Source organism: Heterodontus francisci, chromosome 1 (assembly GCF_036365525.1).
Source record: "Heterodontus francisci isolate sHetFra1 chromosome 1, sHetFra1.hap1, whole genome shotgun sequence".
NCBI classification, from domain to species: domain Eukaryota; kingdom Metazoa; phylum Chordata; class Chondrichthyes; order Heterodontiformes; family Heterodontidae; genus Heterodontus; species Heterodontus francisci.
In genome coordinates, this window is record NC_090371.1 from 132,070,621 (window position 1) to 132,089,203 (window position 18,583).

The 18,583-nt window shown below is 41.2% G+C and overlaps 1 protein-coding gene across 3 annotated transcripts in view; it reads right to left on the bottom strand.

The window, feature by feature from the left end:
* Positions 1-2,123: 2,123 nt before the first annotated feature.
* The window catches only part of gnpda2 (glucosamine-6-phosphate deaminase 2), a 38,836-nt gene continuing 22,376 nt past the window's right edge, over positions 2,124-18,583 (bottom strand). For all 3 annotated transcript variants that reach the window (XM_068036113.1, XM_068036132.1, XM_068036123.1), the window contains exons 5-7: positions 16,673-16,857; positions 6,403-6,577; positions 2,124-3,866 (exon numbers count right to left, since the gene is read on the bottom strand). In XM_068036113.1, coding sequence (XP_067892214.1) covers positions 3,802-3,866; positions 6,403-6,577; positions 16,673-16,857 — 425 coding nt within the window. In that variant the 3' untranslated portion in view covers positions 2,124-3,801. The remainder of the gene's footprint in view (positions 3,867-6,402; positions 6,578-16,672; positions 16,858-18,583) is intronic.

Genomic DNA, 18,583 nt, shown 5'->3' on the forward strand with positions numbered 1-18,583 from the left:
TCAGATCCAACACGGCTTCCTTCCTTGTGGACTAGACATTAATCAAAAATCTTCTCTGTACACTTCAAAAATTTCTTGGCACTATTTTTTTCCAGTCTACATTAAGGTAAAGTCTAATTATCACTACTCTTTTTGTTACAGGTATTTAAAATTTTTACAACAAATTTGCTCATCTATCTCCTTCTCAAGGTTTGGATTTGGATAACAGACTCCAAGTAATACAACAATTTCCCCTCTGTTCCTCAACCCAACTGAATACAAATAGACTCAGTCCTTGAACCATCTAGTATCTCCCATTTAGGACTATCATTCTTAAATCAATTCCCCTCTTTTACCTTCTACCATTCCTGAACAGTTGGTAATTAGGAATACTAGAATTCCATTCCTACCCTTGTTTGAGCCATGCTTCCGTTAATGCAAACTCATGTAGCAATTTGTGCCTGAAAATCAACTTTTAGTTACTTAATAGAAATTGATGTACATACAATTTAACACCTCCTTCATCACTTTTGCTATTTTTCCTCAATCTGGTCCCACAATTTTGGGATATTTCTAATTTTACTGCTATTTAGTCCTCTCATATTTTTGCTATTTCCTGGTTCCCCTCCCCCTGCAATGGGTTTGTGGTAGAGCTCTACATTGCGACCACCTGCCCAAATAATTTTTTTCTTGCCTTTTTTATGTGTGATTCTCTTAAACTTATGATGTTCAATTATCAGCTCACCAATCACTGGAAACAGATCACTATTTACTTTGTCATAGCTGTTCACAATCTTATAAGAGTTGTGTTTTGGTTATCCCAACTCAAATTCCTATTGGTCATAAGCTGACAGCATAGAATTTCCCACATCTAGCAAACGGAGACCAACACAGAAGCTGAAAAAATACACCAAAAAAGTTAAAGCACCATTGTTGGGGCAGGGCAGAGGAAGTTTACATTGCATAGCATATGCATGCTTTATCTAGTCTTAAACTGCTCAAGACTGAGGTGGGGGATTATGAATACTTTATTTCCCAATGTCAGTTTGATCAGAAGACATCAGCAGTTCAAGGAGGCAATCCATCACCACCTTTTCAGAACAACTAGGAACAGACAATAAGTGTGATCTTCCTAACAGCACCCACATCCCATGAACAAATACATTAAAAATCAAATCCCACTTAGTCAGATCAGTGAATACATGATTAACATTTATACACTACAGTAATAGTAATAAAAATAGAGTGTTGGAAATACACAGCAGGTCTGGCAGCAACTGTTTCTCTCTCCACATAACATTTCAGGCCTGTGACCGGAGAGTTCTGATGAAAGGTCACAGACCTGAAATGCTGTTTCTCTCTCCACAGATGCTGCCAGACCTGCTGTGTATTCCTAGCACTTGGTTTTAATTTCAGATTTTCAGCATCTGCAGTATTTTGGTTTAGTACCATTAATAATACTGTTCGATACAAGTAATATCACCACTAGCAACTGAGGGCAGGCAGGCAACTCATGCCCAGCCCTCCAGCCTTTAGGATGAGATATTAAATCAAGGCCCTGCTTGCACATTCAGGTGGACGCAAGACAACCCATGGCACTATTCGGAGAACAGGGGAGTTCTCTCCAATGTCCTATCATTTATGCTTTAACCAATATCACTGAAACAGATTATATGCTAAGGCTTTCTATTGGACCTATCTGCGCACAAATTGGCTGCCACATTTCCTACATTACAAGAATTACACAAAGTATTTTCATTGGCTCCAAAGCACTGAGACTACTTGAGATCAGTGGTGCCAAATAAATGCAAATTCATTCTTCCGAAATTGAAGAATTTAATGAAAAAGAGTACACAGCAACATCTTGGTGTCTGGAGTTCCATCTTCCCCACAGAAAGTTTCTACATCTCAGACTTCTAGAAGGATAGACACAAAGCAGATTTTGCAGAACTTGACTTTTCTAGCAGGAGAAGAGTTTACAATTACTTGGTTCTGAACAAGGTGAAGCAGAATCTGCTACCAACTAAGTCTCCAAAACAGAATAGATGATTGTAAACCAGTTGTAAAGTCTAGCAAAAGATAAAAGGGATATTTACTATTGGATTCTGATTAGTTCGACAAAAATTACTGCACATCATTTGAAATTGAATTTAATAAGAATTTTATTAAAAGGCCTGTCGAGATCAGAAACATTTATGTATCAACTTTATTTAGATTAAGGCATAAAGATGATCTATGGCACAACAGTACAGTGTGTTTTTACAAGACAATTTTCTGTCCTCCAGAAAGAACAAAATCTGCTTTAACAGAAAGGTATAATACATCATATGCTGAAGATATGTACATTTTTGATACAATCATGACTTAATTTAACTGGCAGTCTTTGAATTATTTATTAGCTTGAATTAAAAGCCCAGTAAAGAGGAGCATTTGTGTTCTGAATGGAGACACAGAGTTCTATTGTTAAAATCATTAAGTTTAACTAGTTTTCAGATCTACAATAACATGAAGCAGCTTTTAGTGTAGCAGGTACTTTTAATACTGGATAGAAATATAGATATCTAACATTTGTATTCTATACATCCTAGGCATCATTAAGAAATCAAAGCATTATCAGATTCTATAATGAAATCGTTAAATATGAACGGTTCCAAATTAGGGTTTTTGAAATAGTCCAACTGAAATGTGAAGCAAGCATGCTGCTACAGTCCACAGAAACACCTGAAGTTATTCATACTTCTGAAGCTATTTAATTACAAAAGCATAAATAGCTTTTCTAAATTATGTTTCCAATGGACAAAAACAAACAAATAACATTAAGATTTAGTAACCCACAATGTTGCAATTAATAATCATGATTAAAAACACCAAGGTTCACATTAACTGTGGCCTAATAGTACAATGTACACAGTGAACCAAAGTAGCAGTTATTGTCATGTAGTGAAAGAACAAATGGAGCAGTGAAGCAATAAAATGTTTGAAATGCAATATAAAATCTATACCATATGCTGTTAGGTTGAAAATCACAGCAGTATGGCACTTATTTAGCTTACAAATATTCAAGTGATACACATTTTACAAACATTTGTTTGTAATTTGGCATTTTAATACCAATTTCACCAATGATAAACAAAAGTAATAAAACTGTGCAAACACGTCATTTTAATAGGTGATGGAGTCATGAATGTATAATTTACTTTTATCCCTTATGCTTGTTAGACTAGTAAAATGAAAATCTGATATGCATTTATAGGTGAATACATTTCTTCAAAAGCTCATTGTTAATACAGGTGATAAAGATGCATAAATACCCAACTGAATATTTGCAAATGTGCGAAGAAAACTTAAAATACTGGAAGCCTTTACAGTATATTTCATGCAGATTCGTCTTTCTAGTTTGTAAACTTTAATTCCTAAGTAATTGAACAGGGGAGAGAAAGGCTTTGAGGCAATAGCAATCTTCACAAATTTGGAATGTTCTGTACAGCAAACAAAGGAATTCTTAGCATATAGCAGTAGACGATTCTCTTAGTTCGACTGGATGATTTTTCTCTTAAATCTATGCTTTGCAAGATTTCACTATTATAGACACAAACAAATCACGTTAAGTGCCTTCAGAGTAATAAAAATACTCCGCCAAGAGAAATTTAGGACTTCAAGAAAATATTTTGAATATTACTCTTCCACAAAAATCAATAAATTGTTTAATTTACAGTAACTTGTCAATATAAAAACAGGTTGCATAGAATTCTACTTAGGAATGCCCTCTGAATTCTAGTCAACTGTACATCACAGGACGGTGTCTATCCTTTCTTATTTTCTTTAGTTGTTGTAATTTTTCATACTGTGCATTGGTTCCACAAGTTGGTTGTGCACATGCATTAAACCTAATGAGAAACAACAGGCTCATTAGGAGCAAAAACAAGAAATGCTGGAATCACTCAGCAGGTCTGGCAGCATCTGTGGATGCTGTGGCTCATTAGGAGGCTGGCTTACAATATATATAGTAATTTAATACCTTTGTGCATATAAAACACAATCTTCTGATCAAGCATTAATTACAAGTTTCTTAAAATCATGAGTGCACCTACATGTGCCAGACTATGGTAGTACAGTACAGGAGTAAAGGGAAACCATCACACATACTACTAGTCAGATACAAAACTCTGCAATCCTTTCAAATGAATGCAAGCACATGCTGACAGCACTCTACAGTAATCACATTTAGGAAGATTCATTCCGATGTTGGTTGGACTGTGCAAGTGGTTCTGGTTAATGCTTACATGGTTAGACAAAAATCACACAAGAAATCCATACTTCTCCGAGCATTGATATAGCGCCGTTAATGTAGGAAAACTTCCCAAGGCACTTCACAGGAGCATAATCAAACAAAATCTAACACCAAGTCACAGAAGGAGATATTAGGACAGGTAATCAAAAGCTTGCCACAAGAGGCAGGTTTTAAGGAGTGTCTTAAAAAGAGGAAAGTGAAGTAGATGCAGGTAGGTTTAGCGAAGGAATTGTAGAGCTTAGGGCTTTGCCAACAAAAGAAGCAACAATGAGAATCAGGGATGCTCAAGAGACCAGAACTGAAGGAGCACAGATATCTGAGGGTTGGAGGACAGACAAGGTCATGGAGAAATTTGAAAAACAATGATGAGAATTAAAAAAATAAATCAAGGCCTTGCTCAACTGGGAGCCAATCAGTAAGCACAAGATTGATAAGTGAACAGAACTCAGTGCAAGTTAGGATACAGGTAACAGAGTTTTGGATAAACTTAAGTTCATAGAGGGAGGAAGATGGGAGGCTGGCCAGGAGTGTGTTGGAACAGTTAAGGCCAAAGATAAGAAAAGGCATGGACGAAGCTAATAAGTAAAATAGAATTCCATATTTACTGCAGTTCTGGGTTTGCATTAGAATATACAGATCACACACAAAATGGTTTTAAAGAAATATGAGTAACATTAACGGCAGAATTCAAATATGAATGAAGTCAATGATAAAATCTTATGAAATTAGTTTGTTTTATAGTAAATTGGGGCTTTGTAAAGAGAGCCACAAGAGTAATTCCCAGTTTTAAAAAAATTAGCTAACTAGATAGGCTCAACAAGTTGGGTTTCTATACTTTAGAGAAGCACAGACATAGTGGTTTAAGAAAGGTTTATAAAATAATGAAGGCACTGCATTGTCTTTACGTGGACCAATTATGCCAACTGAATAAGTGAGGCAGAGCCAAAAGGTCATGCATACAAGTTATGCTACAATAGAACAAGGTTAGACATTAGATGTTCTTTATTCCCTCAGAGATACTGGACCTGCAGAGCAGACTTCCAGCTCGTTCAGTGATCAGTGCATTCCTGCAAACGAGAGCTGTACCTGCCTCTGACTGGGGCTGCGATCACCTTATACACGATGTAGGTATTCTGGAACACAAATCAGGGCCAATGTGATCTCCATTAACTAGTTTTGATTGACCAAGGGAGAGGGAGGAATTTTCCAGGTTATTTTTCCTAATTGGCCTGGGTTTCGTAATCTGTTTTTTGCTTCTCAAAGGCAGTGGGGATGGTTATGTATTGAGGCATTAGGCTTCACAATTGTGTGGTACAGACTGGGTGGACTAGCAGGCCATTTTTTCTGTTATCCTTCTACCATAGGCTTTCATGTGGTCAATGACAAAGTGCCATAGATCATGCCACAATAGTAGACTAAATCCTTGGAAAATATGCTCAGAAACCATATTGGCACGGGACTGGTAGCTGGTCTTCAGTTTCATCTTTTGGCAAAGAATGATGGCTATCAAGTTAAAAAGATGTGAAAAATAATTTAAAATGTTATGAGGGGGGTTTCGGCAGTTTCACGTCTTTTTATTTCTTGCTATCTCAATTTGGATGTCAATAAAAAGGAAAAAAATTGCATTAACTGCATTGCTTTTATTTCCCAACAGCAGCAAAATAAGCCAACATAGCTGTTTTTATGAAACAGGAAGCCTGCTCTAATGCTATTGTATTGTTACATTAATTAAAAACTGCCAAAAAAAATTCCCCAATCAGTCCAAGTCCGAGACAGATACCCAGAGATCCTACACATATTTCGGTAATGAGGCATGAAGCCCATAACCCTACATACTATAGCTGCAAACAGCCTCAAATGGCAGCAGCGGTACTGGCATATAGTACACCACTACCACCACAAGGAGAACTTTCAGAAGCAGTTACCCCTTCCGGGAATGCATTTCTAACTGAGAATAAACAGAAAATTGTGGGAAGTGTAAGTATGGATTCCCGATATGCATTTGTCCTTAACAGTTACAGCATTGAGCTTTGCACATCAAACCGTCTGACCCTTCATGCTCAGTTTCAATCCCATCCAGAAGTGTAATTTTATTTTTTTTTCCAGATCTCATCTTGTGCATCTTTACCTACCTTGGAAATACTTCACTGTTTTAACTTTAAGCTCTAAGGTTGCATCATCATCACAAACAAAGATGGTATGTGGGTGCTGCTGGAAGGCAGAAACGGTCCACATATGATTGACTCCCTCTTCTATTGCCTTGTACAATGCAAATGCTTTGTGTGCTCCTGTGATTAGAATCATGACCTACAAACAGAAGTGTCAAGACTTATTGAATTCCATATAATTCAGTTAATTTAATCTTCACATCATCCATTTCTTCTTGGCAAACCTTAAACATATATCTGTATTTACAGTTTCATTAATGAACTAACATCTAACCAAAAAAGGATAGACTAAAGGTATAATTTTCTTTCAACTTCGAAGACCAACTCAAATCTGCTTCTTAATGATTAGCAAAACAAGGCAGATCATGAAACCCCATCTCAATGCCAAACCAATCATATGGCCATCATAGTCATACAGTGCAGGAACAAGCCTTTTGGCCCATCATGCCCACGCCAGCCATCAAGCACCTATCTATTCTAACCCCATTTTCCAGCACTTGGCCTGTAGCCTTGTATGCTATGACATTTCAAGTGCTCATTTAAATACTTCTTAAATGTTGTGAGGGTTCCTGCCTCGATCACACTTTCAGGCAGTGTGTTCCAGATTCCAACCACCCCCCGGGTGAAAAAACTTTTCCTCAAATCCCCTCTAAACCTCTTGCCCCTTACCTTAAATCTATGTCCCCTGGTTATTGACACCTAAAGAAAACAACCCTAGCCTATCCAGTCTCTCTTCATAGCTAAAATGCTCCAGCCCAGGCAGCATCCTGGTGAATCTCCTCTGCACCCTGTCCAGGGCAATGACACCTTCCTATAGTGTGGTGACCAGAACTGTACATAGTTCAGCTGCGGCCTAACTACCATTTTATACAGCTCCATCATAATCTCCCTGCTCTTATATTCTATGCCTCGGCTAATAAAGGCCAGTATCTCATATGCCTTCCTAACCACCTTATCTAACTGTGCTGCTGCCTTCAGTGATCTATGAACAAGTACACCAAGGTCCCTCTGACCCTCTGCACTTCTTAGGGTCCTACCATCCATTGTATATTCCCTTGCCTTGTTAGTCCTCCCAAAATGCATCACCTCACTTCTCAGGATTAAATTCCATTTGCCACTGCTCTGTCCATTTTACCACCCCATCTATATCATCCTGTAATCTAAGGCTTTCCTCCTCACTATTTACACCACCAATTTTTGTGTCATCTACAAACTTACTGATCATACCACTTATATTTACGTCTAAATCATTAATGTACACTACAAACAGCAAGGGTCCCAGCATCGATCCCTGCAGTACACCACTGATCACAGGCTTCCAATCGCAAAAACCCTCGACCATCACCCTCTGCCTCCTGCCACTAAGCCAATTTTGGATCCAATTTGCCAAATTGCCCTGGATCCATGGGCTCTGACCTTCTTGATCAATCTCCCATGCAGGACCTTATCAAAAGCCTCACTGAAGTACATGTAGATTACATCAACTGCTTTACCCTCATCTACACATCTAGTCACCTCCTTGAAAAATTCAATCAAATTTGTTAGGTATTATCTCCCTATGACAAAGCTATGCTGACGATCCTTGATTAATCCCTGCCTCTCCAAATTGAGATTAACCTTATCCCTCATAATTTTTTCCAATAGTTTCCCTACCACTGATGTTAGACTCACTGGATTGTAATTACCTGGTTTATCCCTACCACCCTTCTTGAATAATGGTACCACATTCGTTGTCCTACAGTCCTCTGGCACCTCTCCTGCGGCCAGAGAGGATTTGAAAATTTGTGTCAGAGCCCCTGCAATCTCCTCTCATTCAATGTTAATTAGTTCAAGTATATCACAATCCCCCTCCCTGATCTCTACACCGACATCGTTCTTCTCTATAGTGAACACAGATGAAAAGCACAGTGGCGCAGTGGTTAGCACCGCAGCCTCACAGCTCCAGCGACCCGGGTTCAATTCTGGGTACTGCCTGTGTGGAGTTTGCAAGTTCTCTCTGTGTCTGCGTGGGTTTCCTCCGGGTGCTCCGGTTTCCTCCTACATGCCAAAGACTTGCAGGTTGATAGGTAAATTGGCCATTAGCAATTGCCCCTAGTATAGGTAGGTGGTAGGGAAATATAGGGACAGGTGGGGATGTGGTAGGAATATGGAATTAGTGTAGGATTAGTATAAATGGGTGGTTGATGGTCGGCACAGACTCGGTGGGCCGAAAGGCCTGTTTCAGTGCTGTATCTCTAATCTAATCTAAAAACTAAACTAAAACCTCACCTACGTCCTGCGGCTCCGCACAGATTGCCGCTTTGGTCCCTAATGGGCCCTACTCTTTCCCGGTTATCCTCTTGCCCTTAATATACTTATAAAATGGCTTGGGATTTTCCTTTATCTTGCCCGCCAGTGTTTTTTCATGCCCCCTCTTCGCTCTAATTACTTTTTTTTTAAGTGCCTATGCTGTTTTCAGCCCTCTGAATCTGCCATAAGCTTCCTTTTTTTTTCCTTTATCCAATCCTCTATATCCCTTGACATCCAGGGTTCCCTAGACTTGCTGGTCCTACCCTTCACCTTTATGGGGACATGTTGGCCCTGAACTCTCACTATTTCCTTTTTGAATGTCTCCCAGTGGTCTGATGTAAACTTTCCTACAAGTAGCTGCTCCCAGTGCACTTTGGCCAGATCCTGTTTTATCATATTGAAATCGGCCTTCCCCCAATTCAGTAGCTTTATTTCCGGTCCATCTTTGTCCTTTTCCATAACTACTTTAAATCTTACGGAGTTATGGTCACTATCCCCGAAATGCTCCCTCAGACACTTCTACTACTTGTCCAGCTTCATTCCTGAAGATTAAGTCCAGTACCGCCCCTTCTCTTGCAGGACTTTCTATGTGCTGGCTCAAAAAGCTCTCCTGGATGCACCTTAAAAGTTCCGCCACCTTTAAGCCTTTTGTACTAAGACTATCCCAATTAATATTGGGGAAGTTGAAATCCCCTATTACCATCCTATTATTTTTACACCTGAGATTTGCCTACATATCTGCTCCTCTATCTCTCCCTGACTGTTTGGAGGCCTGTAGTACACTCCCAGCCAAGTAACTGCCCCCTTTTTGTTTTCAAGTTCTACCCACTTGGCCTCATTTGAGGAACCTAAGATATCATCCCTACTTACTTGATCAATAGTACAATGCCACCTCTTTTACACCCCCCACCCTATACCCTTGAATACTGAGCTGCCAGTCCTGCCCTTCCCTCAACCACGTCTGTGACAGCAATAATATAATATTCCCATGTGTTAATCAACACCCACAATTCATCTGCCTCACTTGTAAGACTCCTTGTGCTAAAATAGATGCAATCTAGCCTTGCATTATTCGCTTCAAGTACAGTTATCCATTGATGTATAACAAACTATATTTTGCAAAATATTGCATTGTTTCACAGAAAGATAGTTTGCATTGGTCAATGGAATGGTCAAGAGGGAGTAAAAATGTATGATGATCATTAAAGAAGAGGTTAGGGGAATTAAAAAAAAACTTGAGGGTGGTTAGATTGTGGAATTCTTTTCCACAAACCATTGCTGAAATCTTCTTCTTTGGCCTCCTTATCTCGAGACAATGGGTAAGCGCCTGGAGGTGGTCAGTGGTTTGTGAAGCAGCGCCTGGAGTGGCTATAAAGGCCAATTCTAGAGTGACAGACTCTTCCACAGGCGCTGCAGAGAAATTTGTTTGTCGGGGCTGTTGCACAGTTGGCTCTTCCCTTGCGCCTCTGTCTTTTTTCCTGCCAACTGCTAAGTCTCTTCGACTCGCCACATTTTAGCCCTGTCTTTATGGTTGCCCGCCAGCTCTGGCGAACGCTGGCAACTGACTCCCACGACTTGTGATCAATGTCACAGGATTTCCTGTCGCGTTTGCAGACGTCTTTAAAGCGGAGACACGGACGACCGGTGGGTCTGATACCAGTGGCGAGCTCGCTGTACAATGAGTCTTTGGGGATCCTGCCATCTTCCATGCGGCTCACATGGCCAAGCCATCTCAAGTGCCGTTGACTCAGTAGTGTGTACAAGCTGGGGATGTTGGCCGCCTTGAGGACTTCTGTGTTGGAGATACGGTCCTGCCACCTGATGCCAAGTATTCTCCGGAGGCAGCGAAGATGGAATGAATTGAGACGTCGCTCTTGGCTGACATACGTTGTCCAGGCCTCGCTGCCATAGAGCAAGGTACTGAGGACACAGGCCTGATACACTTGGACTTTTGTGTTCCGTGTCAGTGCGCCATTTTCCCACACTCTCGGCCAGTCTGGACATAGCAGTGGAAGCCTTTCCCATGCGCTTGTTGATTTCTGCATCGAGAGACAGGTTACTGGTGATAGTTGAGCCTAGGTAGGTGAACTCTTGAACCACTTCCAGAGCGTGGTCGCCAATATTGATGGATGGAGCATTTCTGACGTCCTGCCCCATGATGTTCGTTTTCTTGAAGCTGATGGTTAGGCCAAATTCATTGCAGGCAGCCGCAAACCTGTCGATGAGACTCTGCAGGCACTCTTCAGTGTGAGATGTTAAAGCAGCATCGTCAGCAAAGAGGAGTTCCCTGATGAGGACTTTCCGTACTTTGGACTTCGCTCTTAGACGGGCAAGGTTGAACAACCTGCCCCGATCTTGTGTGGAGGAAAATTCCTTCTTCAGAGGACTTGAACGCATGTGAAAGCAGCAGGGAGAAGAAAATCCCAAACAGTGTGGGTGCGAGAACACAGCCCTGTTTCACGCCACTCAGGATAGGAAAGGGCTCTGATGAGGAGCCACCATGTTGAATTGTGCCTTTCATAATGTCATGGAATGAGGTGATGATACTTAATGCTGAAATAGAGTTCATATAATTTAGAACATAATTATATAATTGCTTGAAATAAGAGACAATAAATGTTTGAACAGCAATCAGGAATGAGTCACCTTCTCTCTCCTGTGGGCTGAAAACCATTTTCCTTACATATATTTCTGAAGCACCATGGGACATGAAGCTCAAGACATTACTTGAATGCGTTTTTTTTGATATAGGTCCTAGTTGCTCAGGTGCAGAGTGTCTCTTTGATATGGCTTACCCAAGTCCCAATGCCCCAGGAATCTGAACTTTTGTTCCCTACTCCATGGAAGTAAATTTCTGCAGAAGTTCTCCCACTCACTCATCTGCCAATACTTTGACAGAAGAGCCACAAAAACCTTGGAATGCTATATAAATTGCATGTTTGTCATTTTCATGGAGTTTCTATGACTGCTCCAAAGTAATGGCAGATGACTAGGAGAATCCTTATAGAAATTCATCCAGGTATCCAACCATGCATTTATCTCCTTAAATCTGTATTGATTAACACAGTGAAAGTACTTGTAAGATTACCATCTTTGAGGTTCTTCTACATAATTCTTGGAACATTCTTTTGTGGGACCTAAATCCTATTCTTTCTCATGTGGCTGGTTCCAACTTCAACATGACTTCCAGCTGATCTGTTGCCTTCTCCAGAAGCATCTAGACATGCTTCATTATGTCCCTTACTCTGGTATATGAACAAAGAACAGTACAGCACAGGAACAGGCCATTCGGCCCTCCAAGCCTGTGCGATCTTGATGCCTGCCGAAACTAACACCTTCTGCACTTCCGGGGCCCACATCTCTCTATTCCCTTCCTATTCATATATTTGTCAAGATGCCTCTTAAACGTCGCTATCGTATCTGCTTCCACCACCTCCCCTGGCAGCAAGTTCCAGGCACTCACCACCCTCTGTGTAAAAAAACTTGCCTCGCACATCCCCTCTAAACTTTGTCCCTCGCACCTTAAACCTATGTCCCCTAGTAACTGACTCTTCCACCCTGGGAAAAAGCTTCTGACTATCCACTCTGTCAATGCCGCTCATAACTTTGTAAACCTCTATCATGTCACCCCTCCACCTCCGTTGTTCCAGTGAAAACAATCAGTTTTTCCAACCTCTCCTCATAGCTAATGCCCTCCAGACCAGGCAACATCCTGGTAAACCTCCTCTGAACCCTCTCCAAAGCCTCCACATCCTTCTGGTAGTGTGGCGACCAGAATTGCACGCAATATTCTAAGTGTGGCCTAACTAAGGTTCTGTGCAGCTGCAACATGACTTGCCAATTTTTATACTCTATGCCCCGACCGATGAAGGCAAGCATGCCGAATGCCTTCTTGACTACCTTATCCACCCGCGTTGCCACTTTCAGTGACCTGTACGCCCAGATCTCTCTGCCTGTCAATACTCCTCAGGGTTCTGCCATTTACTGTATACCTCCCACCTGCATTAGACCTTCCAAAATACATTACCTCACATTTGTCCGGATTAAACTCCATCTGCCATTTCTCCGCCAAAGTTTCCAACCGATCTATATCCTGCTGTATCCTCTGACAATCCTCATCACTATCCGCAACTCCACCAACCTTTGTGTCGTCCAGAAACTTACTAATCAGACCAGCTACATTTTCCTCCAAATCATTTATATATACACTACAAACAGCAAAAGTCCCAGCACTGATCCCTGCGGAACACCACTAGTCACATCCCTCCATTCAGAAAAACACCCATCCACTGTTACCCTCTGTCTTCTGTGACCGAGCCAGTTCTGTATCCATCTTGCCAGCTCACCTCTGACCCCGTGTGACTTCACCTTTTGCACCAGTCTGCCATGCGGGACCTTGTCAAAGGCTTTACTAAAGTCCATATAGATAACATCCACCGCCCTTCCCTGTTCAATCATCTTCATCACTTCCTCAAAAAACTCAATCAAGTTAGTAAGACACGACCTCCCCTTCACAAAACCGTGCAGTCTCTCGCTAATAAGTTCGTTTGTTTCCAAATGGGAGTAAATCCTGTCCCGAAGAAGCCTCTCTAATAGTTTCCCTACCACTGCCGTAAGGCTCACCGGCCTATAATTTCCTGGATTATCCTTGCTACCCTTCTTAAACAAAGGAACAACATTGGCTATTCTCCAGTCCTCTGGGACCTCACCTGTAGCCAATGAGGATGCAAAGATTTCCAACAAGGCCCCAGCAATTTCTTCCCTTGCCTCCCTCAGTATTCTCGGGTAGATCCCATCAGGCCCTGGGGACTTATCTACCTTAATGCTTTGCAAGACACCCAACACCTCCTCCTTTTTGATAATGAGATGACTGAGACTATCTGCACTCCCTTCCCTAGGATCATCATCCCCCAAGTCCTTCTCTTTGGTGAATACTGATGCAAAGTACTCATTTAGCACCTCGCCCATTTCCTCTGGCTCCACACAGATTCCCATCTCTGTCCTTGAGTGGACCAACCCTTTCCCTGGTTACCCTCTTGCTCTTTATATATGTATAAAAAGCCTTGGGATTTTCCTTAATCCTGTTTGCCAATGACTTTTCATGATCCCTTTTAGCCCTCCTAACTCCTTGCTTAAGTTCCTTCCTACTGTCTTTATATTCCTCAAGTGCTTCATCTGTTCCTAGCCTTCCAGCCCTTACAAATGCTTCCTTTTTCTTTTTGACTCGGCTCACAATATCCCGTGTTATCCAAGCTTCCAGAAACTTGCCAAACTTGTCTTTCTTCCTCACAGGAACATGCTGGTCCTGGATTCTAATCAGCTGACGTTTGAAAGACTCCCACGTCAGATGTTGATTTACCCTCAAACAGCCGCCCCCAATCTAAATTCTGCAGTTCCTGCCTAATATTGTTATAATCAGCCTTCCCCCAATTTAGCACCTTCACCCGAGGACTACTCTTATCCTTATCCACAAGTACCTTAAAACTTATGGAATTATGGTCACTGCTCCCGAAATGCTCCCCCACTGAAACTTCGACCACCTGGCCAGGCTCATTCCCCAATACCAGGTCCAGAATGGCCCCATCCCTAATTGGACTATCTACATACTGTTTCAAGAAGCCCTCCTGGATGCTCCTCACAAATTCTGCCCCATCCAAGCCCCTAGCACTAAGTGAGTCCCAGTCAATATTGGGGAAGTTAAAATCACCCACCACTACAACCCTGTTACCTTTACAGCTTTCCAAAATCTGTCTACATATCTGCTCCTCTCCCTCCCGCTGGCTGTTGGGAGGCCTGTAGTAAACCCCCAACATCGTGACTGCACCCTTCCTATTCCTGAGCTCCACCCATATTGCCTCGCTGCATGACCCCTCTGAGGTGTCCTCCCGCAGTACAGTTGTGATATTCTCCTTAACCAGTAATGCAACTCCCCCTCCCCTTTTACATCCCCCTCTATCCCGCCTGAAGCAGAACATTCAGGAATATTTACATTTCAGGGATGACCAACCATCCCCACCACTATTGAATCTCATGATAACTATATTCACTCCACCTGCCACTGCTTTAGCAAACACCTTTCCAGTGATACTGTACTGCTCATGGCTACCCTCAAGTCACCATTCCTTGGAACAAGTATTCAATATGGAGAAATTATTTGTCAAAGCATACAGTCCCACGCTACTCTTCCATCTTAATGAAGGCAAGACTGATCCTACAATTTGATGTGGCATCAAAATCTCAGATGCTACCAATATACATAAACAAATGCAAAATAACTGCAAAAAAAAAATACTTCTCACAGAATCCTCATGCAGTTGACTTGGTTCTGTATATTTGTGGACTGTATAAGAATTGCACATTGAGACACTAAGTAAATGAAAATTATTCCATTAAGGAGTGAAAGGGCACAGTATCACATTCTATCTGGAAAATACCAAGATATTTATACACTGACTGAATGATACAAATCATAGCCAAGAACTGTCATCGGTCAGCACTCCAGTTGCTAAACCATTGTTTGAAACAGCAGATTGCTCGGAGCTACACACGAGATTGCATAGTCAGATAGCAGAGTTAGAAAAACTTCATTTTGGTCAAAACACCACAAACTGCTGATAAAGTATCTTGGGTTACAAATCCAAAAATAATCTGCTAAAACCTGGTGGCCATGTCGTTCACATGGTGACTACTGGCTTCTATAAAAATGGATAAAGAAAAGCAGATTCTTCTTTTTGTGGGATAGCTGGCTTGCAACTAGTGTGTAGATCTTTTTCTCATTGATAGCAATAAAACGCAACATAAATAACTACTTACACTCATCTATAACTAATCTGGTGAGAAGATACCGTATACACTTATAATGTGAATGAAGTACAAGGCAATTTTGCTGAAATATCAATTTTTTTAAAAATCCACTACTCAGACTTTAGCCTCAGAAACTGACTTTAGTCCTGGTTCCTGCTGATTTAAAATCTGCTCTCCCTGTATCTACTTTACGGAGTGGTCTCCGATTTAAAATTAGACATTAGAATTTTGCTTTTGGGGTTGGGAGGCGGGGGAGGGGGAGCAGCGGGTAAGATGAGAAAGAGGGGGAGAGTTTTTGTTTGATTATTGTTGTACTAGAGGAGAGATTCAGAACCGCTGTTAGGAAATGCACAAGTATGGCACTGCTCCTGCATCCACTGTCTTTGGAAAAAAGTTGATCACAAAAGAAAGAGAATATATCGTGTATAACCCAAATACAGGCCTTTTCCCTCTTTCAGCTGCAAATATGGGCATAAATTTCTAGCGTATACGGTAAATATTCCAACACAATATTCAAGGGAGTCAAAGGGTATAGGGGAAAGACAGGAAAGCAGAGTTGAGGCCACAATCAGATCGACCGCGATCTTATCAAATGGCAGAGCAGGATCGAGGGGCCAAATGGCCTATTCCGGCTCCTAATTCGTACGTTCATATTTTTGTAAAAGCACATTACATATCTTAACACTGATATAAGCTAGGTGGCGAACCATGATGTAGGAGAGGGAAGAAAACAGAACTAGCAAACCACACAATAGAGAAGGCTTCTTAAATACAGAATAGAGCCATTAACTTTGCAGCATTTCAGAGAAAACAAAAGACATGTTGATAAATCACAAGTTCTCTTGATGTTACACAGTTGAAATACTTCTACTACAGGATTCCCAAAGAACGAATGTCTAACCATTGAAAATATGTTTTTTTAATAAATAGCATTTTCTCTTTTCCCTTTTTTGGTCTTTGTGTCATGCACCATTCCTAGCCTAGAGTGTGACCAACTGCCAGGCCCTCCTTTCAAACCAAGCACTAAACTGAAATGCTTGGCCTGCACTCAGTGCATCCCCAAAAGTGGTGCAACACACTGGAATTCTAAATGACCAGGCTAACTCATAACCCTTTCAGGTAATTGATTCCTACATATTACCTCTTTAGCATCCATCACTGTTCCAACACCCACAGTTAACGCCATGGTAGGTACTTTTGATAGATCACCATCAAAAAATCTTGCATTGGCAAGAATAGTCTCTTTGGCTAATGTTTTCACCCTTGTTCTTGACACCAGGCTAGATCCAGGCTCATTGAAAGCAATGTGTCCATCAGGACCAATACCTGGTAGAAAAATGCAATTTTTATAGAAAGTATTAAACAGAGTTCTAGAAACATAATGCAATATTAAGTACTTTCAGGTGAGGATTAAAGTATACAGTAATACCGAAACAAATCCAAGATATTGAATACTACGAATTGTTACACTATTAAAATGCTTCTAAACATGTACTAACAAGTTTAAATAGTTTAAAAATGGCACAAAATGCATCTATAAACACATCATGTCCTGCACTACAATGAAATTAAATATTTCTTATGCTGATAATCCAGAAACATGTTACCAATAATTGAGTTTTACAATAAAGTAGTGTTCATCAACATTAGGTAACATTCTTAAATGTGCAAAGAAAATTATTTGCAAGTAATACTGACCCCAAATTATAGTTAGCTAGGACATAGGTAGCTTGTGATGTTGTACTGACTTGATGCCATCACAATACTAAATAATTCAAGTCTAAAAACTTTATAAGCTCACTATCAAGTTAGTGGCCCAGATCTTCCAGTCAGCGGCAAAGCTGTGGCATACGCTGCTGACAGCACAAAAAAGTGAACTTACTTGCTTCGTAGTTTGCAGGAAAAACAACTTCTACCAGCAGCAGAGCATACTGTCAAGACAAGAGTGGGCTTCCAGTGGACAGGTAAGTTTTTTTTTAATGGTTTTTAATATTTTAAAACCATTAGGACATTTTCTAAAACTATTATAAACATTCAAATACATTTTACACTTTTATAACAGCTTTAAAAGTCTGCCAGGGTCTGTCCCTCAGGCATCAACACCACCCAGCTCTCCCCACTACCACCTCCATCCCCCAGCTCCTCAGTCCCGCTGATGTTGGAAACAGCAGTTGATGGAGGGGAAAAAACAAAGCAGAGGTGGGAAGTACAGCCAGAGTTGGATTGGGCAGAAGAGCACAGCCAGAGGAGCGAGGGGGTTTTAAGACTCTGGTTGGTTAGGTTTAAAGGGATGCACTCCTGTGCAGGCTCTGCACCCAACAGTATCAACCCTAAAAGAAATACTAGTGTAACTCTGGGCAATCAGTCAAATTCTTGAATTACAAGTCCCTGTTCCTCTAGAACCAGCCTAGGGGGACCATCAGCATTCGCTGCTATTGGGTCCACAAGATCTGGCCTATTGTGCCAGCTGTGGCTCAGTGGGTAGCACTCTTGCCTCAGAGAGGGAAGGTTGTGGATTCAAGTCCCACTCTAGATACTTGAGCTCAATTCAGGCCAGTACAGTACTGAGGGAGTGCTGCACTGTTTGAGAGGCCACCTTTCAGATGAGACATTAAACTGAGGCTTTGTCCACCCTTAGGTGGGAAAAGCAGCTCGCACTGCACCATTTCAAAGAGCGGGGGGGTCATCCCCAGTGTCCTAGCCAATATTTATCCCTCAACTAACATCACTAAAACAGATCATCCGATCATCATATTGCTGTTTGTGGAACCCTTGCTGTGCACAATTAGCTGCTGTGCTTCCTACAACATTGACAACACTTAATTATCAAGCACTTTGGGTCGTCCCGAGATAACAAAAGACACTATACAAATGCAAGTCTTTCTTTAATTTAAGAGACAGAGAGATTATAAGTAACTGTCGGTCTTTGTAATTTTTTTGAAATTCATTCTTAAGCTATGGGCAAAACTAGCAAGGCCAACATTTATTGCCCATCCCCAATTATCATGAAGTTGGTGAGCCTTCATGAATCATTGCAGTCTACGTGTTATAG